Consider the following 24,578-nt stretch of genomic DNA (forward strand, 5'->3'; position numbering starts at 1 on the left):
GGGGGGGGGTCGGGATGGATGTGAGTTTAAAAAAAAAAACAAACCAACACTTTTTTTTTTTTTTTTAACTGGTCATGGATGCTGCTAGCAGAACTTTGCCTCCCCCTGCATCAAGTTTAGTACAGTTCATGCGCAGGTTTCAGTAAACATTAACCACTTTTATCAGGGCTCGCAGCATGCTGAATGGTTAGCAAAGAGCATGTACTGAGAGAGACAGAAAATGAACAAGTCCAAGGTCAAAAGGATGGTAGGTTTTTCTTTATTAAAATAAGGAGTGGAGAAGGTTGACAACACCTTGTGGAAAAAGTAGACCTGTGTGAAAAACGTGGTTCTTGTCCTTAAGCTTTCATCCAGACAAGAGTATGTGGGATAAAAGGAGGATGCACGTCTCTAATTTTTCTTTGGCTTTAGTGCGATGACCGGAACACATCAGCCCTCCTCACGCCCTTGCTGACTGACAGCATGAACTCCTCATGACTCGGATCAATCCAGAGCAGAGTACGATCTTCACTCTCACTTGTTGCATCTTTATGTGGGCCTGCTCCTCCCCAGCATCCACAAAGCTCCCACTGACTTCAGCAGCACACAGCCAAGCACAGGCAGCAAGAGGTCACAGTTCCCCTCCCTGCTCCTTACCTGCATGAAGCAATGACAGAAAGCCATCCTGGTTAGGAAGGGTGGTTAAGGAACTATGGTTTAGCAGTTTGCCTCACCCGTCTTTCTCTTGGGCAACTTGGATGTTTCTTTTTTGCTAATTTTGCTGCAAAATGGGTTACTTTAGTGATGAAAAAATAGTTGGTCAGCTTAGCAATGAACGTGAAGTAAATTGCAGGTAAATTAGTGAAATTACTTTAAGTTGAGGTGTTGAAAAAAAGCATTTTGAAAAGAGCATGTGACCTGGCCAAACGCAATTTCTTGAAGCATCTGATGCCAGAGTTCAAATTGTAAGTTATTTTTAATTGTGCAAATCAGCATATCCTGTCCCACCTAGCTCCGTTCAAATACTACTTTGCAAAAGAAAGAAGCAGTGGCAGCGTTCACCTGCATGTTTCCTAGAAAACAGCATCTTTGAAAGGTTGTACCTCATTGGAAAAACACAGATTTACTTAAATGATACATCAAACACAGAAGAAATCCAAACCGTCTGTGGCTGATCTGACAGTAGTTTGAGAAACACCCTCCGCTGCATGCCCCTCAAATAAGAAACGTGTGCTCACAGTTAAAAATCTCATCTTTGTGGTGACACAGATGATTCAGTGCAGGAAACGAGAGGAATCTCATTCAGCAGTTAAGCATTTGTGGGGCGGGGGTGTGAGGAGGTCATGGTGCTCAACACCCGGTTAGAAACCTTTGGGCTCCTTTCTCTACTGCATTTTATACTGATGTAAATAAGGGCTGATACCTGAAGTGTCATTGCGGGAGATAAATACCATCCTGTTCATTCCACCTGGATTGACTGGGTGATGAAACAGAGACGAGAAGGGACTTTGTTGTTGGTTTTGAATTTTGACTACAGACATTAGCCATCCAACTCAATGCTCTCCCTTGTCATGGGATGTGCAAGGGTTCAGCTCTCACTTCCCACTGCATTTGAGCTGTGGGGTGGCCAGGCTGGTCCATGGAGGAGGGCCACCACCAGGGCTGCAGTGGTAGCCCATGTTCTTCTTCCTGCTGTGGCTGCATGGTCCTGGGGGTGGCAGAGGCAGAGGAGCTTTAGATGCAGGCTTGCAATTACAGCCTCTTGGAAGATGCCTCAGTTCATCTAAATATGAAATACGGACTGTGGTTTTGGTCTTAAATATTTGTGGGATTTTACCAAACCACTACAAACAAACAAAGTAAACAGTAGCGAAAAGTGACACATTTCAGGCAGGATTTTTTTCTTTATTTTTCTTTTGCAAGGTGATGTGGAGACTTGCATTCTGTGACTCAGTGTTCAAAGGACAGACATTGCTCAAATTGAGAGCTTCTTTGTTCGTCTCTTACTTGCTTTTTGTAAAAAATTTTTCAGGAGGCTGGGGTGTAATTTTCTTTTTAACTCTGTTGATGTTCTCCTACAGCTTTCCAGGTGTTTTTTTCCTCTTCCAAAATTTAAAATGAAAACAAACAAACAAAACTTCCTTTCCTAATAAGTTGATTGTATGTTGTATGAGAAGCCTTTGTAAAGTCAGTGGAGGGAAACAAAATCATGTGTGCTACTTGAATTCTGAAATACATTCACTTAGTACTAAGAGCAAGTTTAATGGGAGCATGTACAAAATGTTACGCGTGTGTGTAAACTTCTGCTTTGCCTGGAAACTGACCAGGGAATAAAGTACGAAGGAAGATTTTTAGATGGCTTTGATGCTTCTGCAAAAGCATTTGCAGGTTTGTATTTGCTGTAGGTCTCCAACTGATAACCGGCACTAATTAAGTGGCTTTTCATATGGTTTTATTGAAATTATTAATGCAAATACAGTGCAAACTTTATTGCAATAGCAATCATTTGCAGTGCACAGCTGGTAAACAAAAACATTACCATTCATTCTCCAGCGCCTCAGTAGCTTCTGCTGGGTTCTCGCTGCTGTAGCTGGCCGTGTGTGATTCCAGCATTTATTCCTCGACTCCAGCAGACCCACAGCTTTTGCCTGCTCCTAGCACTGAGGTGCAGGAAGGGCTCACTCTTGAAGAACCACTTGTCCCGTTTTGTCTTTTTTTTTTAACCTCTGTGGAAAAATGCTTGTACTGTCAGTCTGTGAGACTGAGTCCCATTCCCCTCTGAAATAGTTTCATAAAAGGTTCTCAGAGGACTGTTACGCGCACAGCAGGCAGGAAGAATTACATGTGTCTGCTTTTTAGATACCCTTGCAAAGGCTTCAGTGCAAGAGTACTCTCTTAAATCTCTGACATACAAATGTATATATAATAGGGTAAAGGGACTCATTCTGTCAACCGTTACACAGAATTTCTATCCTCTCTCCTTCAGCTGGACCACCCCTGGCTGGGGAAGAGAGTCTTCTCCCAAACTATTGTGGTCAGGTTTGGCTTGGTAGAAGATTTTGTTGACTGAGATGCAAGAGATGTGCGCTGCGTGAGTGCCAGGAGGGCACAGGGTGGATGCCCCAACCACAGCTTTGGGGTGGCCAGGAGTGGCTGGGGAGACTTGTTTTTATTTCCTATCGAGGTGCAGGTGGGCCTCAATCCATTTTTCCTCTTACGGAAACGCTCGCTGGCTCTCCCACTGAACTTCAATTACAGGGTGTGATTTGGGGGGATTTTGTTTAATTCCTGAGCTCAGTAGGACAGAGCAGGCTGCAGGTATTCATTAATGAGCCATGCTGCTTAGCTGCCGTTTAGGAGCGCTTTTGCATCGCCTCACGTGGGCGTTTTGTGTATCTTAGGGGCAAGCAGGCTTGAGCTTCAGCGATGCAGATGCAGGTGTGTTTGGGGCAGGCAGCGGTGCCTGGTATTTCTGCTTCGGGCCAAGGGCAGAGCGCACGGCTCGCTCCCATCCTGCAGCAGGACCTGGGCATCCATAGCCCCTGGCTCCGCAGCACAGGGAGTTGACCAGATGAACCATCCAGATGGGCTGCACGTGGGCTGGTGGCTGCGATCCGAGCATCCCTGGTGTGAGGTGGCAGGAGGCCTGGAGAGGTGGCCTAGCGCTCGCCGAAGTCGCTGCTCTGCCCGGCTTAAAAGCCTGGATTGTTTCACTCCTCGTGTAGGGTCTTGCATTCAAAGCACTAATGACTTCCTCGTTGGGGACCCAGACTCTTTAAATTTTTATTAAAGGGATTGTCTGTGCTGACATTTAGCTAGCACCAGATGTTGGCTTTTAGTTACCAGTGTGGAGGTGGCATAGCTAATAAAGGCAGGGGTAAGAAACTTGCGAGAAACTGCCTGTCAGATGTGGCTTTGTGTACTGCAGCCTGCGTGATGTCTGTCGCTTCTTCATGGGCCAGCGTTCTACAAGAAAGCTTTTTTTCTCTCCTCCTTCTTCTTTTTCTTCTATACTCTTGACTGGCCAAGTGTTTTCCAGGCGCATGTCTTTTTCAGGTGGCCTTGCTCTTTTGTTAGAGGCTAACTAACGCAGGGAGAGTGCACGTGTAACTGAATGGCAGATTTGGAGGGGGGGGGGTGGTGTGTTCCCCTTACATTTTGGTATTTCTTCTGTACATAACTTTCCTGTAGATCGTACTTCTCCCCCTCAACCTCTTTTCGCCATACCCTCCCTCAGAAAATGTCAGCAAGCGATTGTTTCCTTTGCAGAGCTGCGAGCCCCTAGACAGAGGCTTTCCCAGTTTTATGAATGCACCATTTGTTGCTGAGGGCACAACTGTTCGATATAACTGGCTGCATCCCACTCTGCTTGGGACCAGCATGCACTACAGCCAGGCTGTGCATAAACCAGATTTTTGTATTAAATGGCACCATTTTGTCCGCAGCAGCAGTCTGTCTGTCTTTTGTGTGTGCGCGCGTGTGAGACTTGCAGTTTTCAGATGCAAAATATATAAAGAACAGCAGTTTTGCAGAAATCCATGTTATTCAGTGAGCGTACCATGCTATTTTAAGGTTTATTTATTTTTCTTAGGGAGTTCCTGATGAGTGATATTTCTTCATTATTTTGTGTAGGCGGACTGAGGCAAAAGCACATTTTAAAATATTTTATGAAATGGATGCATGGTATAACATTACAAATGTAGCCGTTTTATTGGGGACATACTCAATTATAACTTCACTGAAAATACACGTAGCACTTTGAAAATGTATGCGCTCGTTTATGTTTTATTGTATGTCATCAACCCTCTGGATTCTCCCCCCTCCCCTTTTTCTTGCTGAGTGCTGCAGGGCTGCAGACCCTCTAGATGTAACCACTTAAAGATGCTCTGAGCTTTACATTCTTAACTACGTCTAGAAAATGTCATCTGATGTCGAACCTAGCGCTCACCTCCTGCCCCGCTCACCCCCCCCTTCCTAAGGTCAGTGCAATTCACTGGTTTTTTGGCTGAAATGGAGCGTGCGGCTCCTCTCCTAGTTGAGATGCAGTCTTTAATATTTCCCAGCGTGGGTCTCTACAGCGCACGCACACATCTGTGGCTCTTGGTTTACACTTAAAATAATGCAAGACGGGCCTTCTAGCGGCCTGGGGGGGGTGCGTGAGGAGGGGGCGGAGGCGCAGCGGGGGGTTGGTGGGTACCACGCTGTTCACATGCCGTTTCTCTGTCGTTTCCCCACTCGGCGCTGAAAAGCAGCTTTTTGGGAAGCGCCGTCCCCGTGCTCGGTTGGGCCAGCGCAGGCTGTAAAAGAGGGAGGTCGCATGGGGCTCTGGTCCCAGCAGCTGAATCACAGCTCAGGCTTTTAGTCCAGGCTGCCTCTCTCATTTGTCTCAACGCCAGGAGTTTCTCCTCGGAAGCGCAGTGGGCTCTTTCCCCTATCTCTCCTCTCTCATACCTGTTGAGTCCCCCCCCCTGCTCCCAGCAAATAGGAACACCTCCAAAGCAACCTTCACCAGCTTAGAAATCGCCCACTCGTTCTTCAGTAAAAATACTTTCCATGCTTCATCATAGTTGTGTTTAAGAAATGGGGAAAACTGGAAACACCTCTAATTTTCACTTCTTAAAGAAGGTGGTTCTGAGTGGAGAAGATGAGGATTCCCCACCTCACCCTTCTTTGGGAACGCAAACGAATCTAAGCATCGGATAGGCTTGCCTGAAACGTAATGATCCATCCATCAAAAAGAAATAATAATAAAAAAAATAAGATTTTGCAGTCTTTCTGTGGAGGTTTCCATCCCCCCCACCATGTTCCTTCATATATTCACTGCCCACATAATGTTACCCGCGGGATGAGGGTGGGAGGGGGAAGCTTGTTCTCTTTCATGTGACTGGAGCACAGTTAATAATTGTACCAGACTTCAGGCACTCGCGTGACCAAAGGGATTGATCGGATTCGTAGCCGGACAGACAGAAGTTTTTCAGGCACATCTTCGTGCCTCGGCATCCCAGCAGATTCGGAGAAGGAGCCAGATCTGCTTTCTCTGTGATTGCTCATTTGTTATGAGCTGGCTAGCGTATAGCGCGCAGAGACAAAGGCTGCCCTGGCCTGAAAAGCCCCTAAAGAAAAGCAGTATAGTAAATACATCTGTAAAACAGTGTTCAAGTTACAGACTGCATGCCTCTCATGCACTCTCGCTCGCTCGCTCCATCTTCCCCCCCTTGCTGCCTTAAAAAAGGGATGGCAAAATAGTTAGGTAAAATGCATCAAGTGCTAAACCGTTGATGTGATTTTTAAAAAAAGAGGAGTCTTCGCTCAAGCATATGTTTCCAACACTAATCTTTTATGGACTGCATACTTGCTGTGGGAGTGGAAGGGGATGTTGCAGGCTTACTTTCAGTGTACTTAGAAATCTTTCCCACAGCATGAAAACTCCCCAGAAAACATGCGAAACAACGGCCTGGAAACCAGGAAGTTTCTGATGCCTAGCACTTACTGCTCTGAGGGATTTGCTGTGCTCTGGAGGTCACGTAATAATCTTTCCTCTTTGTTGGCTTCTCTAAGTCTGTTTTACATACGACGGTGTGTGTTGCTGAGCTTTTAGGGGTCCCTGTTTCTGTACCTGTTTCTGTTTTTGCTCCTGGTTCTTTTGTTACTGCACTCCCATGATTAATACATCTGCTACTTAAAATGGCTACTGAACCACCACTAAGTTCTTGCCACTGGTTACCAACTGCTTAACCCCTGTCAGAAACCACTGAGCACAGCTTTGAGTTGATGCTTTTGTTGCTTAGCAGGTATATTTCTGATCTTCGGGCTGTCCATTAACCCTGTGAATACTGTACACAATGAAGACATAAATCTGCTGCGGTGATGAAGGTATGTCCTGATGCTGTGATCACTGCTGCTGCCCCTGCACTGCACTCTGGTTAGATTTTTGTGTGGTGTGCAGTCTTCTGGATGCGTGGTTTTGAGGGGGGGGGGTATTTTGCTTTGTTTCCCCACCCCTTTACCGCTTTGCATAGTTATGGGGGTTTTTTGAGGAGCTGCAGAAGTTTCTAACATAGAAAAGCAGTGACAGAGGTGGGAAATGTGGCACTTGAGGGCTGGTGGTCCTGGCAAGTCGATAAGGAAGATCCAGTTCCCTTGCAGTAAAGAAACTGCACGTCCAGTTTCAGTCTGTGATGGACTCGGCATTTTGTTTTCTGGCATCTCCTCTTCGTGTGCCGATGTTTGTGCTGGAGTGCGGTGGAGCGTGAAAGGAGTTGGAGGAGAGAAGGGGCTGCAGCTTGGGTCTGGTTGCCAAAAAAAGCCCACACCATCCCTCTCCCCCCCGTCCCAGGCCACCAGGCAGAGCGAGCAGGAGGGACCCTCAGGGCAGATACTTCTTCAAGGAACCACCCCCCCCCCCCCCCCCCCCCCCCCCCCCCAAAAAAAAAAAAAAAAAAAACACTCGACCAAAAGGAGGGTTAACCAGAACATACCACAAAACAGGTTAGACAGGACGCTGAAGCCAGATACGAACCTTCTCCCCTGCTTTAAGGCATCTTCAGTACACCCTCCTCCCTCAACCCTTCAGGATTTTCCTCCCCCCTCCGCCCCTCTCCTCCCCGTTATGAAATAGTCCTGTGCCGACTGGGTTTGAACGGGCGGCTGGGTTGCAGCGCCCGCTCGCCTGCTGCCAGCTGTTTCTTAAGAAATCAGAGGGTGCACTTGTCCGTGCCCGTCATCCCGTGGCAGAGGCAGCGCTCTGCCCGGCATGCGGCTGCCTGCGTGTGTATCCTCCCTGCCCTCCGCCACCGGCTCGCCTTTGCCAACACTCCCGGACCAAAAAGTAGCCGGGGAGGAAAAGCAGCAAAAAGGAGACCGGGGAATGCTGTCGGGTGGAGCTTGGAGGGCTGATCCTCCACGCAGTTAATCATTACTTGCAGCATAACCTGTTCTGTTTTTCTAGAGGTTTCACTGGCACCCGCAGCCCAGAAGCACATGAGGGATATGTGACAAACCCCTTTCCCAGCAAAGACGGTTTGCTTTGCAGCAGCGAGCCCCGCGTCTAATAGAAGACATCATTTCTTCTGTAACATGTTTATGGCTAATCGTTCAGTAAACATACCATATATAGTCCGGTTCGTGCTCGCTATAACACCCTGCTGCAAGGCGACTTTGCTAGTACCACACAGATTCCTCAGCTCCTGGTAACCGGCTGACAAATAGGAAGTTGCCGTATGTAACATAAATATTCCACACAACTGAGGGTTTTTACACTCCTGCTCGTAGTGCATAAAGCACGTGTTTCTGATCATGACAGTCTTAAGTCTAGCACTTGGGAAAATGAAGAAGATTATGCAAAACGAGGTGTCTTAGCAAAGGATGGACCAGGTCCCACATGTGCATTTTTGTTGCAGATGAAAGATGCCAGTCTTTCCATAAACATCAGATGAAGCTCATATTTATGAATCAGTGTTTCGGGGACTTTTTAAATTTCTTTTTTCTCCTCTCTCCACTTAAAAAGCCTGTTGCATCCTAGGTGGTAGGTCCCAAGCTAGATCTATGACTCACTGAGAACTTTTGCTGCATTCTAGCATCTCCCCTTCCTCTTTAATGTGCCCTCTTTTTGTTTACCCTGAGCTAGCAGTGTACTGAACGCAGCAGAGGATGTGGAGGGCAGCACTGTGGCTGGATTCACAGCTTTCTTAATCAGCTGTTACAGATGGTTTGCCTTGAGCTTTTTTTTTTTCCTTTTTCTTTTTTTTTTTTTTTTAACATTGTGAATTGCTTCAATAACATTCTGACTCTGTGCTAGCAGAAGTGGTTCAGGAAAAAGGAGATGAAGCCTGCCTACTTAGACTCTGGTGGGGTATTTTATTTTTGCCTTTTTGTGCCTTCTGCTTCGTGCCTTGTTCCATGTTGTGTGAGAAGACAGTGCGGTGCTGTGGACCCCAGATAACCTCGCAGAGAGCTTTCTGTCTGCTTGGTGATGGCTGTTACCGCCTGGGTCCAGCAGTTTAACGACTGGTGATGTCTCCTGTATGACTGAGGTGGTTGCCTAATCAGAGAGGGTGCTGGTTAGGTGCGGATCCATACAGGTAGATTTTCCTCCAGTGACTTTCTCCTTATTTAGGCAACACCTCCAGAAGGGGAGACTTTGCAGGGAGGAACGTTTGGGTGTTACATAAATGGATGGGGCATGCATTTCTCTGACTTGTGTCTCATTGGCCTCGTCAGGGTGAATTATGTCTGACTGCTTGGCAGTTAATTGGACCATCCTTCCCATTTCCTAAGCTGATAAGCCCCTCACTGTCTGCCTCAATCAGGCTTCTTTGTTTGAGAAGTTACTAATGCTGCAGGAGAACAGAAGAACTACTTTCCTATGTACCGTGACCAAGCGAGGTGTTCTGATTGATCAGTCTATGAAGATTTCACCATATTTCTTCAGCAAAATCCTTTCACAAGACTGACTTGTAACATCAGTAGCAGTTGACAGGCACTGAAAAGTAGGTGAAGCTGGTGTATTTAATACATACCTTGTCCCTTTTAGAAAGAGTTGCATTCGTGTTTAAGTTATCCTGTGAGCAGCTTTATTCTGTCAGATCCCAGTAGCCGTGCGGAGTACCACGGGTGTCTATAGTTGTCTGTCCATCAGGATTGGGTCTCAGAAATGGCTCCCTTTTACCACAAAGCCTTCAGACTGGGACTGTCTTTCCTGATGTGTCTGGATGGTGCCAAGCTTAAGGTGGGTGTTGCCAGAAGGTGAGTAACAAATGATGATTAATCGTCTCTGCGCTATGGATGAGTTTGTATGAAAAAGCACTTGGCTAAAAGCTGTGCTTCAACAAGCTCATCAAAATTAACCATGCAGGAGACAGTAGCTTAGCATCCCAAAGGCCTGATTCTTCCATCTCTTGGTTGGTTTTGTTTTGACTTCTGTGAATTTGCTACATCTGATTGATGGAGAAGCATGGGTCCCTTTGCCTCCAATGTTAAATGATATCAGTATTGCAGATTGCAAATGGGCTGCGTGATACAGAACCGTATGCACTAAAAGTAAACATCCTTTTGTTAGATTGCTCAGTAGTCTTTTTAAATGCAAAGGTGTGGTTGTGAACCTTGCAGGTATGCATCCTCATGTTTGTACCATTAAGTCTATGATATGAATGCATAGAAAAGGTGCAAAGATACCAATTCCTGTGTTAATTGTATCTTGAAGTTGAAAAATAATTTTTTCTCTCTTGGAGAATGCTTGTCCTTTTCTCTCAAAACTGTAAATAAATAGAAGTAGAAAATCTAATGCCATAGTGATTTTTAGAATAGTTTCCATTCTGAGTTTACATATTGATTTGAGCAACTCATTGTCTCTGATCATACATTTATTTCTAAAACCTTTTGAAAAGTAGGATTCGTCACAGAAATCTTCCCTTCTCCCCCCATTCTTCAGCTATTTCTGGCAACTTACAGGGCCCTAAGCACACAAAACAAGTACTGGGGGATTTGCTCCGTGCACAAAAATTGGAAGGACTGGGCTTTTTTGTTCTTAAAAAGCTTTCCAAAATGGGTTTTCCCATTTTGAGCTAGGCACAGAGGATGTAAAGTGCACAAATAAAACAGATGTGCCTTGCATTATGGGCATGCATTTGTAGCTGTGCTCCGACCTCAGGAAGAGACCACCGGTTTATTTTTCGTTGTACCTCCGAGTTGGTGTTGTTGAGCCCTAGGATGTCTGTGGCGTCACCAGGGGATGAGGAGGGCACTTGGACCCTGTTGGGTCCAAGCAGCCGTTAGTGGTGTTTGGCCGTTATTTGTTCGTTAGGTTTGAGAGCCGTAGGAACTCGGGTGAGCTGAACATGAGGCCCGGTCCGTAGGGCAGGATCTGGTGGAGAGACTAAGGGAGACAACCACCAACAGCGGCTGGATCACCATCCCTTCCTCCCAAGGACTTGTCGGCAGTTGGCAGACCCCAGCCAGTCGATGACCTCCCATACTGTCACTTCTTGTATTAGCTTTTTTACTGCTTGACATTGAAGGTGATGGGCAGAGAATTTGCGTTTGGATTTTAAAGTTTCTGGAAGCGTGTTCGTGCTCTGTTATCTTGTCTAACCTTTACCCAAACCCATTCAAGACCAGCCAGCAGCCACTGATTCAAAGGCCTTGCCATCTGCCGCGGGATCTCTGAGCTTCAGTCTTCCTGAGTGGAGGTGATGAGGAAGGAGGGGGAGGCGGCATCCATGTCTTAAAAAAGAGGTGAAAAGGAAAAACTGGAATACAAGCATCTTTTCTTGGAAAGAAAGATGCTGCGTATGTAGTAATTAATGTGAATCACAGTCTGCGTGCATGGTAGCACACTTATGTGGCTTATGGGAGAGCAACTTGGTAGGCTGTGAATGGAGAGAAAGCAGGAGGCAGCCTGGCTTCCCCTGGAAGAGCTAGGGGAACATCAGGGATGGAGAAGTTTAGGAAGTGCAGTTCAGGCAACTTGAAAATGAGTTAACTGCTGGGCTTGTAGTGATCTGTGCGTTCATGTATGTATAGGACCTTAAGCACAGAAGGTTTGGGGTGAGTCTGGAAAGGGTCCATGTTTAAGGAATGTAGTTCTTCTGGCTTCTGAGATAGCTTTTTGTGTAGACAGCATGGAAAATGATTACAAAAACAAGTATTGCAAGACACTTAATGAGATGGGAAACTGGCAGTGCTAAGGCTGTGGCTCTTGGACTCGAGTGATTGTGAGAGAATTGCAGTTTTTTCTGCTTTCTTTTTCCAGGCAAAAATATTCTGACTCGTGAACAATCACGAGTGGAGTTTATCCTATGGGCTTAAAGTCAGCAACCCCAAAAATCCATTTAAAATCTCTCTTGACTTTTGGGATGAGGGGCTGTGACAGCAACTGGACTAGAGGAAGAAAAGGTACTTTTAGTGTTTGCTGGCCATTCCACCAGTGTAGTCTGAGACTGCATCTGCTGAGATGTCAAACCATCTGCTTTCACTGTTTTGGAGTGGGGGTGACTGGGACTGACTAGACCAGTTTTTAGGGAGCTTAGTCAGCTTCCTAATTTCCAGGTATACTGAGAGAGTCATCAGGGACAGGAATTCAGAGAGGATGTCAGTTTAGTTCCTCTGTGTGAAAGAAGCTGGGTTGCCAGGAGGATTTTCAGTTGGAGATCGCCAGGTAGCTATATTACAGGCCCCATCTTCTCTTGCATGTGGCTCTACCAAGCTTTAACCATTTGGGCTGAAACACTCCATGTCAGGTGTTTAGCTTCAGGACACATTTGTTTTGGTTGAAAGAAAAATAAATAATAAACCAAAAATATTCTTCAGCCATTTTTATGAATGCAGCTAAGGGAAAAGTAACTTTAGGTTTTGAATTCTCTTTCATGTCTGCCCTTTTATTATTGTAAAGCATAAAAAAATGCAACAAACCTAGAATCTCTAAAAAAAGGGGGAAGAAAGTCTGACCTGTTCTTCTAGTCCTCAAAGCTGTAATGCAGGGGCATTGAGATTTGGGAAGGGCGAAGCAGGTGGGAGATTGCAGTTACAGCTATTGATTAAATAAGCTGGCTATTGATTATCGTGGCTGATTATCATGGGCAATGGTGATTTCCCCAGAGTGTTCTGTTTGTATTGTCTGTTGCAATCTGGGCGGTAAAAAGGACTGTGCAGGACCCAGTGAAAGCCAAGCATCCTCGTGTCCCTCTTACTCCAGACCAGCATAAGTCAGTTCAGCTCTGTGAGTACTGAAGTTGGCGACCTAGCCCCACATTTTGAGTTAGCAATTTAGCAGTCTTGTATACCTCTGTATTTGTCTGCTTTTTCACATGCGAAAAAACATGTGGGGAATGTTCGAGCATTTCTCTTGCAGTGTGATGAAGACATATAGGTATCGGCTTTCTGGTTTAGGGGTTTGTTGGTGCAAGACGAAAACATTTTTCTTGTGATCGTGCTTTACTTTGTAGGCACTTCTGTTCCATATGGAGTAAGGGTGGCTTGAAAGTTGTCTGACAAGATTTGCACACCTTGCCAAACATCGCTGGTCTCCTAAATAAAAACAAAGGCCCAGAAGTTGGTAAAACCTGTGTATGTGATGTAAACAAACGTCCTGATGCAGGGGCCACGCAGCCCTCCCTTGCACGCCAGGGCTGTCACTGGGACCTTTGTAGCTTCTGTTGAAGCTGATGGGTCTCTTCCATAGAATGGGCCTATTAGTATCAATTCATTAGCAAGACTGAGGCCCTGATTTGTAATGAGCCCTTAAGTGTAATTTGCAATACCCTGCTGACTACATCTTACTAAACTGCTGTGGCTGCAGGAGGGAAACAGATTGAGGTTGGAGTAATATTTACCTTCGTTTCCAGTCAGGAGGAGTATCTGGGGTGAAAAGGAATGTGCCACACCTAGGATCTTCAGAGTTGGCTTTTCTGGGAACTTTGGCCACAGAGAATGAGACACCCCCAATGCTGTATATGCAGCGGGTGAAGGTGGCTACCTTCATATTTTTAAAAATATGCATATGAAAATGGAATTGGAAGTTACTGCAAAGATGCGATTGCAGGTACCATAGCAAGGAAATTTTTAGAAAACAGACCTGAAAGGTTTTACAACGGTGAGTATCTCAGGATACTCCCTGACATTTCTCATTTGCTTTGCTGTTAAAAGAAGAGGTGTTAAAAGAACCCCTGGTTTCTGTAGTTATGGCTAGCAATTAATAAATTACTGTAGGACTTCGATTATATACAGTGTGTATGCATAATATGTATTTTAATGTGCATTTAAAATATCTTTTTTTTCTTGATGATGGAAGGGGAGAGCGTGGAAAGAGTATTTTAAGTTTTTCGACAAGACACTTGATCAAAGTAATTTATTCATGTTAAGCACCCTGGAGCAATATTGAATAGCTCTGACCTCCTCTGTTTTGAGAAACTCCTCAGAATGAAAGAAAAATCCCCTTTTTTGTTTGTTTTCCAAGAAAGAAAAAACTGAATTTCGAAATGGGTTAAGCAGTTTAGTGATTCGTATTCCATTTCTTGCAAACTTCTCCCTCCCCCCTGAGCCCAACCACTCTTCCCCTCTGCTCTTGCCCACAGGATTACCATGCAACTAATTTTAGAGTTGGGTTTACATGTTTGTTTTTTAAAATGCTGCGGTCTCCATCTCTGGTAATCCACCAGGTGGAAGCAGATGTGTAGAATATCTGTCCCTGTATTTGTAAATCTGAGTTTGAGCAGAGGGGGTTTCTAAGAGGGCAGTGTACGTGATGCAAAGCCAAGGGAACCCTCGGCGGTGTAATACCGTCAGCAAAGCAAAAATTTGCAGTTAACCACTAGCTGGGTTCGTTGGTGGTTTTTGTTCATGTGGTGGGCCGGGTGACATTGTATTAGCCAATTCTTCTGATGGATGGTTAGAGATCAGTTGCCTGGCTGTTCTGAATTACCGTAGGGAGAAGGCTATGGGGAGGGGATGGGGAGAATAAGATAGGAAGTGGTTTCTTAGAGATGGGTGCTCTTCTTGTGCTAACAGAAGTTTTGGTCTATTTGCCTGGAGTGTGCTTTTCTGACCTACGGGAGCTCGTTCATAGCTTACTGGCGTCTTCTTGCCCTCCGCCTGCCATCCCAGGAACCACCTGGAATCCCTGTACCGCTCTGCTCCTGTAAAAAATGGCATCCTCGAAGCGTGTGGGGATATCCCTTTGTATTCAGCCCTCACAAAGATTTCGCTTTTGGTGCATCTTTGGCTGGAAATATGCTAAAAGTCCTGAAATGTTTTTTTTGTTTGGTTAAGGGATGGGTGGGAGGGCAGGGGGGAGTCCACGTGGTGTCGAACAGGAAGCTTGAGGTAGCTCTGAGTGATCTCCTGAGAGCATCCCTCTAGTTCTGCGAACGCTCATGGGCTCCTAGAGACAGTTGTTTGGAAAGGGGCTGTGCTACCCAGATCTACACTGCCTGCTACTTTTTGTGTAACAGAAACGCTTTGGCTGTGTACTGCTGCAGGTTTTTGTGCTGTCCTACAATTCTTCTTGTTGTTTCTCGCCAACCTGTTGCACTAAAATTCATGTGGCTGCCTGACAAACTGTGCTTCTAATAACTGCAGTTTCACTCGTAGGGCAAAGCCTGGACAGTAAGATGTGTTGAATGTATATTGATTTAAATAATTTCTTTACTGACTTGTTCTCTTTGAGCTTCACTTAGTTCTTGAGCACGTTACAGAAGCAGTCAGATTGCCTAAAAGTGAAGTGTTCCTTCCCAGCTCTCCCAGAGAAGATACTTGCATTTTAAGTCCCGAGTTGCAAAACTTAGTCCTCTACTTGTGCTCAGTGCGTGTCAGGACAAAAATAAAATGGAGGAAGAGCTGAAAGAAACCGTTTGCATCACTTGGGGCCCACTGGGAGCTGAGGGTCAGGATCGCTGAGAATTAATCAGTTCACTAGAGAATATGATAATACAAGGAAATGATGGTATTGCAATAAGGTTTTCATTTATTTATTTTTTTTATTAGTAGCAGAAACTTTAAAAATAAAAAGAGAGCAAGAGAAAGCCTGTTAGCAGAAGCGGCCTGAAAGGGAAACGACCAAGACCAGCTTAGAAATGTAGAGAATGATGGTTCAGGGGTGCTGCTTCGCTGCATCTTTGTGTGAAACCCCTTTCTGTCTTGCGGAGGTGGGGGAGAGAGAAAGGGGTCACAGCCCTGTGAAATCTGACTTCCTAATACTGTTTCGAATAAAACGAAATAGTTCTGGGCCTTCTGCTTTCCTCACGAATTGAGGATTTTAAGCAGGGAGCGCCGGGCCTGTGGAAAAGCGACTGTAATCACAGATCTGAAAGCAGCGTGTGGCCTTTAGTGCCGTTTTTAACAAACCAAAACATGGCAGAAATCTGCCCAGGCAAACGTTTGGTCCTGCTGTGCCCCAGTGCAATAATTATAATGCAGAAACAGCTGATGGGTCACGTCTCCAGCCCTGCGCAGTGTTGTGACTTGCTACCTACATTCCATGTTTAGCTTTGAGCGATCAGATGGTGCAAGCAACGTGAGCTAGCAGCGCCCGAGGACATGCAGCCAGGCAACACGGCCTTGCCCTCCCTCCGCAGCTTTGGTTTCTTTTCTCCACTTCTGTTCCCATCCCGTCCCCTTAAGGTGATGCATTTTACAATACCTACCGCTCTCTGGAGGGGGTCAGCTGCCAGTGCGGGGGCATGTGTGCCATTCCCACTGTGCTGTATTTCAAGTCCAAGGGCCCAAGGTTTGTAAATATTGTTTCTAAAGTACCTGAGGACTCCAGGTGAGCTGCTTGCCCTACTTACCGGGGACTCTGGAGTTGTGGCTGGTACATGTGGTGGCACATGGTGGCAGACGGTTTCAGCATTGTTACTGATGTGACTTAATGAAGCATGAGTTGTATTGGAGGGGGTAAATTTTGTCTTCTGTGTGTGTGGGGAAAGGGTAATTTACAAATGTTTACAAACAAACGAAAAAGTTGAAAATGATGCTTAATTTGGCTGCATAAAGACTGAGGGAGGTGGGGAGGGAGGGGGGTTATTTTGAACTTGTGTTTGTTTTGTGCTTAGCACTGTGCAAAAGGTACACTCAGTCCTTGATCTAGGAAGAACTGGATAGGGAAGCAGAAAACTACTAACTTATTGCTTGCGACTGCTCTTGCCCTCTTGCTTCCCTCTTCCAGGGATGCCATGGGAGAGGTGCGGTGCCGACATTTTAATTGTGGTAGTTTGTTCTATTGTGAACTTAACTTTCACTGGATTTAATTGGAGATCTGAACTTCAGGCAGACTTTTAAACGCTAGGAGGTTTTTCATGGCAGAGGGATTGCAAGTGAGCTCTGAGCTGGAGAAAAGGGAGCAGGAGGTGGGAGTCTGGAGATGGAGTGGGCTGTGGGTTCGTTCCACTACATCTTTTCATCTTTTCCCGGTACTGCAGCACCACGGGAGTAGAGTTACCGACAACATTCTTGCTCAGGTCTCTCATCCCTCACTCAAATAGAGGGTGTAATTTGACGATGCCTCAGCTCCCCTGTGTGAAGGCTGTTGATGAAACTATATGTGTGTACATTTTTAAGTGAAAAACAAAAAAAAAGCCCCAAACGAACACAAATCCCAAACCAGATCATTTCCATGATCCCGGATCACCGTGTGGTTGTTCAAACTGGCACGAGGCCGGAGGGAGAACGTGTGGCTGGAGCTGCGGGGTGAAGTGAGGACTGGCAGTCTGTCCTTCTGAATGACAGCCATGGCTTACATCAGGTTAAATCAGTCTGTACACTGCAGGCTGAGGCGAAGCAGAATGGATTAAAAACAGGTTTTCACTTCCAGCCTTGAGTTTCCTCGCAACTGCATTTCTCCATCAGCATGTGGGGGGTACATGTATTCCTGCATCTTAGCTGCCGTGGAATACGAGAGACATCTTTTTACAGGACAGTTCTCACAAACTTCATTATTCACTGAAGTTTTCTGGATTTGCACTGCTGTGTCCACAACTTTCACAAATAGATTTTGAATCTGGATTTTTATCTCCTTTTCCTCCTCCTCTGTCCGTATCAGCTGTTATCGGCTGCAAACAGGTTAACAGTGGGGCCTGCTGGGCTGCTTAATGGGTGGCCGCCTGACGCTGCCTTTGGGCTGATGCAGATCATTCCTATTGGCCAAGGTTATCTCCCTGCTGACCTTGTAGCCAGAACTCAGCCTCTCGGTGGCATGGTAATTGCAAAAAGGAGGGCTTCTGAAAGAATTCATACAGGCTCGAGTATTCTTTCTGTTTTTGTGAAAGCTGTATTTTATTTTCATCACTGCTCTGGATGAAGAAAGGAAGTGCCTTAAGTTTGCAAATTCGAGAGGGCCATGTTTGAAGATTCTTTTCTTCTAAAATCCACTGTGGAGGCTCCCCAAATTTAGCATGGCAAAAGGCTGCTGCACCACAGCTTGGCTTAAAAACCGACTTTTGCTACTGTATTTACTCGTTTGTTTGCTCACTGAGCATTGATAGCTTTCTGTACGTGATACAGGGCATCTGATTTCTTCCTAGCTGTAGCCTTTCATCCCAGAATATCTTCTCCCTTGTTGTAATTGGTTTGGTTTACCGGACTAAATATGTTTGTAATGCTTTGGGGATGAAGAGGGACTTCTGTTAGCTGTGTAACGGAATGAAGCACGGGGATTAATGGGGGGACTGGGGAGAGAGAGAGGAGTCGGGTGGGTTTTCTTTTTTTTTTTTCTAGAGGCATCAGGCTCCTCCTGTAGCAAGGGAGAGCATAGTACATCGAACCTAAAGACCTTTAAAGCACATGCTGAAATGGATGCTGGGAAGATACAGTACAGTGCTTGGGCACAACTCCAAGGCTCCCAAGGCAAGTAATATTTAAACAAGCTGAACAGCCCCTTTAGGCAAGCAGCAGGAAATCCAGCACTGAGCTTTGTGTTGTTGCATGGTCAGCAGAAGATAAAAGCTCAGGCTATGCAGCTGGGGTTCCCTCCTATCACTGGATGGCAAACTGTTAAGAAAAGATAAAAGGACAGAAAAGAACAGGGGGTCGTCTTATTGAAAAGCATTCCTTCATATTTTAAGCCGTCAAAGTACTTTGAAATACATTGGGCCTGATGTAAGTCAGGAACGGCGTCATCGGCGGCTCTGGTGCGTGTTGGAGCTTTTTACATCAGTTGGCAGGCGAAAGGTGAACTTGTCCCTCTGCTTCGCCAGAGATAAATGTTTAAGATGGGTAGGATTGTGGTACTCATAGGTGCCTCACTGCAAGCCTCACAGCGGGCAGGAGCTTCCCAGAACTTTTTTTAGGAGCAGGACTTGTAATGGTGGGGCTGCTGCTGACTGGGGGCATCATTCTGAAGTGCAGCCAGCCTTCCCAGGTCTCGCTTTCTGCAGCTGATCCTTGGTTGGGGACTATTTTAAAAATGAGGAAGAGAATTTAAAGGAATGAGATTGCTATTTCTAGTCGCCTAATCATTATTTACTGTATTCCTCCCCTCTGTCCCTCCTCCTTTTTTCCTGCATCACAGCACTGGTGTCTTGGGAAAGAAAATGCTTCAGAGCATTTGTTACCAATTTAGCAGCAAGTACGTGCTCAAATTTGGGATTTCTGAGACCTGTGTGTGCCATATGTAGGCAAAATGTAATATTTGCTAGTTCCAGTAGAAGGGAACAAACACAAATTTGCTGTTCTTCAGACAGTGTTTCTTTAATCTAGTGAGACTTACATTTGTGCAGCCTTTTTGTTTTGGTAAGATGGTTAAGCGTCCTCCCTAGGGTGCCTAATTGCTTATCATGAACTAATCAGTCCCCTGGGTACATGAAGGGATGAAACACTGCCAAGACAGAGCCTGTGACTTCCCCCAGAGGGTGCGATAACCCTCCCAATTACCCCACCCATCGGGGAGCTTGCTTACTGCTATTTTAAAGACCTCGTTACTTCAGAAATTATCCACATTTAGAGATTTTAGGAAGTTTTAGAGGAGTATATGTGCTGAGGAACCTTTGAATTTGTCAGCTTTCATATTTTTCATGTCAAATCTGTATTGAATAACATTTCAAGTTTGGTGTGAAATATGCTGAACATGTTGCTACTGTCACTTCTGTTTATGAGAGTGCCCACCTCCATAGCCTCCGTGGCATGCCAGACCCTAACAGATGAGGAAAGGGCCAGTTTCTGTCTTCAGCTGTCAGAAAGTAGGGATGGCGAAATCTTCTAGCTTCAGAAACCCTGTTTGAAGTTTAGATGAAGGAAGAAGTGAAACAAATCTGGTGGTGACTCTCTTCTAATTTTTGGTAGAATGATAGTTGCATGTTAGCATGTGTGAAATGAGTGGGTAGATTAAGAAAAGTCTTTCACCTTACAGTGAGAAGTAATTTATTTAGCTGGTGGTTTTGCTTGCTTTCTCCTTTTAGTTTCTTGTTTTAACTCATTCAAATACACATTTGCCTGCTCTACAGGTGAGATGGCTACCAGTTTTTTGAATTCTTCCCTTTATATTGAACAGTTGACCTCCATAAGACATATAAAACTTAGTACAAAACAATAATGTCTGAACTGGAAGTAGAAAATAGCTCCTGCTATTTAGTATCTGAGTGAAGGTATGAGTTCTGGTGTTGAGGTTTTCTTTGTCCTTTACTTTTGCTCTGAATGAACATCATTTCTAGATGAAGTTTGGAGGATTGCATCTGTCAATTGGGTTTGTTCCTTTAAAGAGTTGTAACCTAATCAAAGAGCAATATCAGATTATTTTTTTCTTCTGTGACTCTTTTAAAACACTTTTGGTCTTGTTCACCTCTGGTCGTAGAGTAGATTCTAAGTGATGTCAGCAAGAGTAATATTTTATATAATATATATTGCCAAAGTATGTAGTGGCTTAAAACTGTAAAGCAAGGTGATTTCATTTTTAGAATTAAAATAAAGTGGCTGTGTGGGCGTGTATGTGTATGTGACTGCGAAAATGTTCACGTGGGAATGTCACTCCTGAAAAGAAGTATGAATTTCAGTATCACAGGGCTAATAATGATACTTCAGTGTTGCTTTGCTATGCGTGCATGTATGCAAGTGCTTAGTCAAGGTTCCACTGGCAAACTCTTGCTGTCCTACTGCAGAAATCAGGGGTGGGTGGGGGTGTGCACAGGCCACTCAGTCGATTTTTGTATTGTTGTCATTCATTTTTCTCTATGGTGAACACTTGCAACTGCTACTTTACCCAGAATTGGGTTGAACCTATCCATAATTTATACTAGTTTGCTTCAGACTAACGTTGTGGTATATTATATGTCAATCGGAGTCAGCAGAAGGAAATGAGTTTCCCTTTTCATACGTGAATTGTGGGAAGAATTGTCTGTATCATCTGTTTGATGGCAATGTGTGAAGCACTAGCGGTGGAGTTGGTTTTTTGGAAGAGGAGGGTGGTTTTGGACTAGCAGCAGACGTTTTTGGCTGGAGGAATAGCAACTTGAAACTTCGCTTACTGAAGAAACCTGTTCACAATTTTGTCTGTTTTTTTTTTTTTCTTTTCCCCAGCGTTCCTGAAATAAACTTCCTGCAATTCTTTGCAGTGTGCAGGTGTCCAGACTACCCTTTACTCATGGTCGCCTGTGCAGCCCGTCAGGCGACTGAAGGCTGTACCTAAAATTCTGCCAGCAGTGCCGCGCACTGCAGGGATCTTGATATCGTTTACGGTGGACACCTTGTACAGCTACAGGCTGTAGCATCCCCTCCTAGTCCGAACAGCTGAGTGTTGCGTTCCAGGAGTCTACACGTGTGGAGGACTGCCTGGAATAGAAAAAGGAAAGCTGCAGAGATTGTGAGCTGCTGCTTGATCCGTGTGGCTGTTGTGCCGAGGAGCATCAAAACTTTGCTGGATGGATCCGACAGCTCGTTGCAGAGTAGAGGGTCAGTCTCACTGGTTATTTGCGGTTATTAACCTTAGTGGATTTTATGGGTTTTTTTGTTTGTTTTATTTTGATATTTTTCTCTCTGTGCATAAGAGGATTGTGGCCTTGCAAGAAGAATGCTCATGTTCAGGAAACTTAGGGCTGTTCCTACTGAAGGGCTTTGAAGATCAGCAGGCATTTCCTTCAGGGTTTACAGCATTGTTGGAGGAGCCAGTCGCTGCAGAAGTCTTCAGGCCTATCCATCCGACTTTGGTCATTCCTTACCTCACCAGCACGTGGATTATGCTGTTTGCAGACTGTCTAAGCTCCACGATGACCTCCGTGGATTCCTCATGAGCTTTTACAAGGCCAGGCCTGTGTACTTTGTAAAATCCTCTAGAAATGCCTGCTGGACTTCTAAAGTCCCAGAGCAAAAGCTAAACTACAAGGCACTTGGAAGGTCAGCAGCTGGATGTGCTTGTGGATGAAGGGGGATGTGTGTGTGTGTGTGTGTGTGTGTGTGTATGCAGTTCATGTTTTGAAAATACATCTTTTTCAAGACAGATAGAGATACATCCTTTCTGAGGAGTCTTCTTGTGCTCATCTGATGAAGCTGAGGGACTTTTGAATTCCATAAGAAATTGTTGAACTGATTCCCTGTGCCCTTTTTTTTGCGCACGTGTTGCAGTCTATGAAAATTAACAGATGCTGTTTCATTTTGTCAGTGTGCAGGAAGCACCTCCCACAGGTTAGTTTCACTGTGTGTACTTCAAAATAGAAAGAAAACTCACACTGAAGAATACCATTGGCAAGTAGCACTGCTGTTTAAAGTTTTCCTGGTGGCTTTCCTGTGAGGATCTCAACTTGGAGAGGCTTGCCAGCACCATCTACTGCTGTAATTAATTTACCTAACTAAAACATGAAAGAAATGTTTTGTTGCAGAATGTAGAACTCTGCAAACAACCCTGACAGCTACCTGCCCAGCTGGTATAAGCCGGTGGATGTGCTCACAAGACTCTGGCAACTTGTTCCTCAGTGATGGGAGGGAGATGTTTTTCTCGAGGCTGGGTTCTCCCTTCACCTGGGGGAAGCAATAAACCTCAGTTTGAGTGATTTGTGGTACTCTGGCATCTATGGCAAATAAATATCTAGAATAACCCCAGGTAAAATTAAACAGCTCGCTTGTATCTCTTATCTCTGGTTCAGAGTAACAGGAGAATGGCAACCAATGGTCATCTATGCTTAATATCACATGGAGGTGATGTAAATGGTGTATATCTGTTCCTAGCCTTAGGAAATTATATGAGGTGGTTGACTTGAGACCTGTTTGTGCCTCATACAGTGCAGGGCAGGAGTGTGGTTTTGGCTACTGGGTCTGCTCAGGGTCTGCCTGCTGTGGAGGTATGAGCTAGGGAGGTTGTCTTGCTCATGGTTGCGCTACAGGTTATCTTGCTTATGAAAAAGCTGTGTAACCACTTTGGGTATTGCAGTTGGAGGCTGACATTACAAATGCCTCCTAGGGAGGATGGGAGAGCAAGGGTTGTACAGCACACTTCTGAATCCCTTTGCTCTAGCACATCTCTCTTTCCTCTCTGTGGCATGTGGTTTCCCCTCTTAAAATTTCAAGCTACAGCTCTCTAATTAAAAAATCTATTTTGGGGGGCATGGCTGTTTCTGAATGTTTTAAATTGTTTTGATTATAGATTTTTTTTTGTTGTTGCTTGGAGAGCGTGATGGGGGGAATATTTCCTGTGCTGACCAGAAACAGAAGACAGGAAGATAATGATGTTAACAAGGTGGGGGAGAAAAGGAGGTGTTTATTTAGAGAAAGCCTAGTCACTAAAGCCTGTGGAGCAGAGGAACCCTGCTGATAACACAGATGAAATAGTCTGCCTCTTTCCTAACTTTAGAGGAATGGAGCTTTGTAATAAATGGCTGCCATGTGGCAGCTGTCTCCCAGCTTCGTGAGCCTGGCAGTAGTTAATCCTGTCAGCAAGTCATGCTCCCTGGAAAGGAGCAGCGAGAAGAGCTGCAAACTCTTGAATCATTCTCTCTGCAAAATATTTGCATGTTGAATCTCTTTTCTGCTTAAAACGAGTTTGGTAATTTAGTGGAGGTTCTCATCTTTAAGTAGCATTAGAGTGCAGCTGTGTTGGCTTTTAAATAAAATGTTAGAAACGTGCTGAGATGTTGCAATTCTTTTCCCTCTTTAAAAAAGAAAAAAGCCATTTTAGTTTTGGAAGGTATATGTTCCAGGGTATAAAACGTGCTGTGTAAAGAAGGGATGCTCTGTGTTGCTATCCTTGTATGTTAAGAAATTACAGGTTGAGCATCTGAGATCATGATTATCCTTGAAAGCTGGAGGCTTTAAAATTAATCTGTTCACTTTAATTTGCTTTTTGTATTTTACTGAGCATGTAATGTTTCTGTCCTTTCTCCACAACATGGAAAACTAGAACTTTGACGTTAAAAAAAAAAAAAGTCATGATATTTTTCTGCAGTAATGTTAACACCATCAGATTTTTACAGGGCTCATGATAAAATCATGATGGTTGACAACGCTACCACCAGGAAATGAGTTTTAATCCTTGTAATTTCTACTCTTTTCTCATGTCTTTCATCATTTTACTGTGTTGTCTTGAGAGGCCTAAAGTGCTTTGGTGTACTGCCTGGTACGGTGCTCCAAGCAGAGAGTGGGCTGGCATCTTCTGCAAAGACAGTGCGGTTGGGCTGCACAGGATCTGTTGGGGGTTCTGCAATAAGCAAACCCATGCTCTTCCCACTTGAGCTTGCCTGTGCAAGGAAACTTGGTAGCATGTGGATGCAGTTACAGTGGTGGCCATGTGGGACATAGCTACTCCAAAAGGAAAGAGTCTTTTCCTGGTTTAGCTTGCCCTATTTCCAGAATGCTTTTTGTAAAATTGCTTGTGCGTTAAGGCCCTCTGTGAAGCTCTCTAAGTCTGGCCTGGAGGAAGAGGATCGCAACCAGGGCGCTGCATAAGAAACAGGGCACTAGCACAGGAGATTTTATGTATCTTCCTTGGTGTGATTCATCTTGCCCCTCTCTGATCCCTGCCGAACCCGTCCTGCTGCGTGTACACAGCTCTGGCTACGTGTGAAGAGCAAGCATGAGGGGGTGAGAAACTTTTGCTCCTTTCTCTCTCCAGAGATTTGCTTTAAACCTTTGCTTCCAGTCCCGGGTCCAAAGCTGCCCTTGGCTGAGCTGTTGTCTGTCAGGACGAGGGATGG

General features: G+C 45.0%; 1 protein-coding gene across 5 annotated transcripts in view; it reads left to right on the plus strand.

The window, feature by feature from the left end:
• The window catches only part of RREB1 (ras responsive element binding protein 1), a 126,785-nt gene that overhangs the window by 25,210 nt on the left and 76,997 nt on the right, over positions 1-24,578 (plus strand). The window contains exons 1-2 of one of the 5 annotated variants that reach the window (XM_014940852.1): positions 6,790-6,852; positions 20,977-21,348. The exons of 1 other annotated variant lie outside the window; for it this stretch is intronic. In XM_014940852.1, the coding sequence (XP_014796338.1) occupies positions 21,318-21,348 (31 nt within the window). In that variant the 5' untranslated portion in view covers positions 6,790-6,852; positions 20,977-21,317. Of the gene's footprint in view, positions 1-6,767; positions 6,853-20,976; positions 21,349-24,578 lie in introns of those variants that run through there. 3 more of the 5 variants (XM_014940851.1, XM_014940847.1, XM_014940848.1) reach the window with 3 other exon arrangements.

This window comes from Calidris pugnax, unplaced genomic scaffold (genome assembly GCF_001431845.1).
Source record: "Calidris pugnax isolate Ruff unplaced genomic scaffold, ASM143184v1 scaffold8, whole genome shotgun sequence".
Classification (NCBI taxonomy): Eukaryota; Metazoa; Chordata; class Aves; order Charadriiformes; family Scolopacidae; genus Calidris; species Calidris pugnax.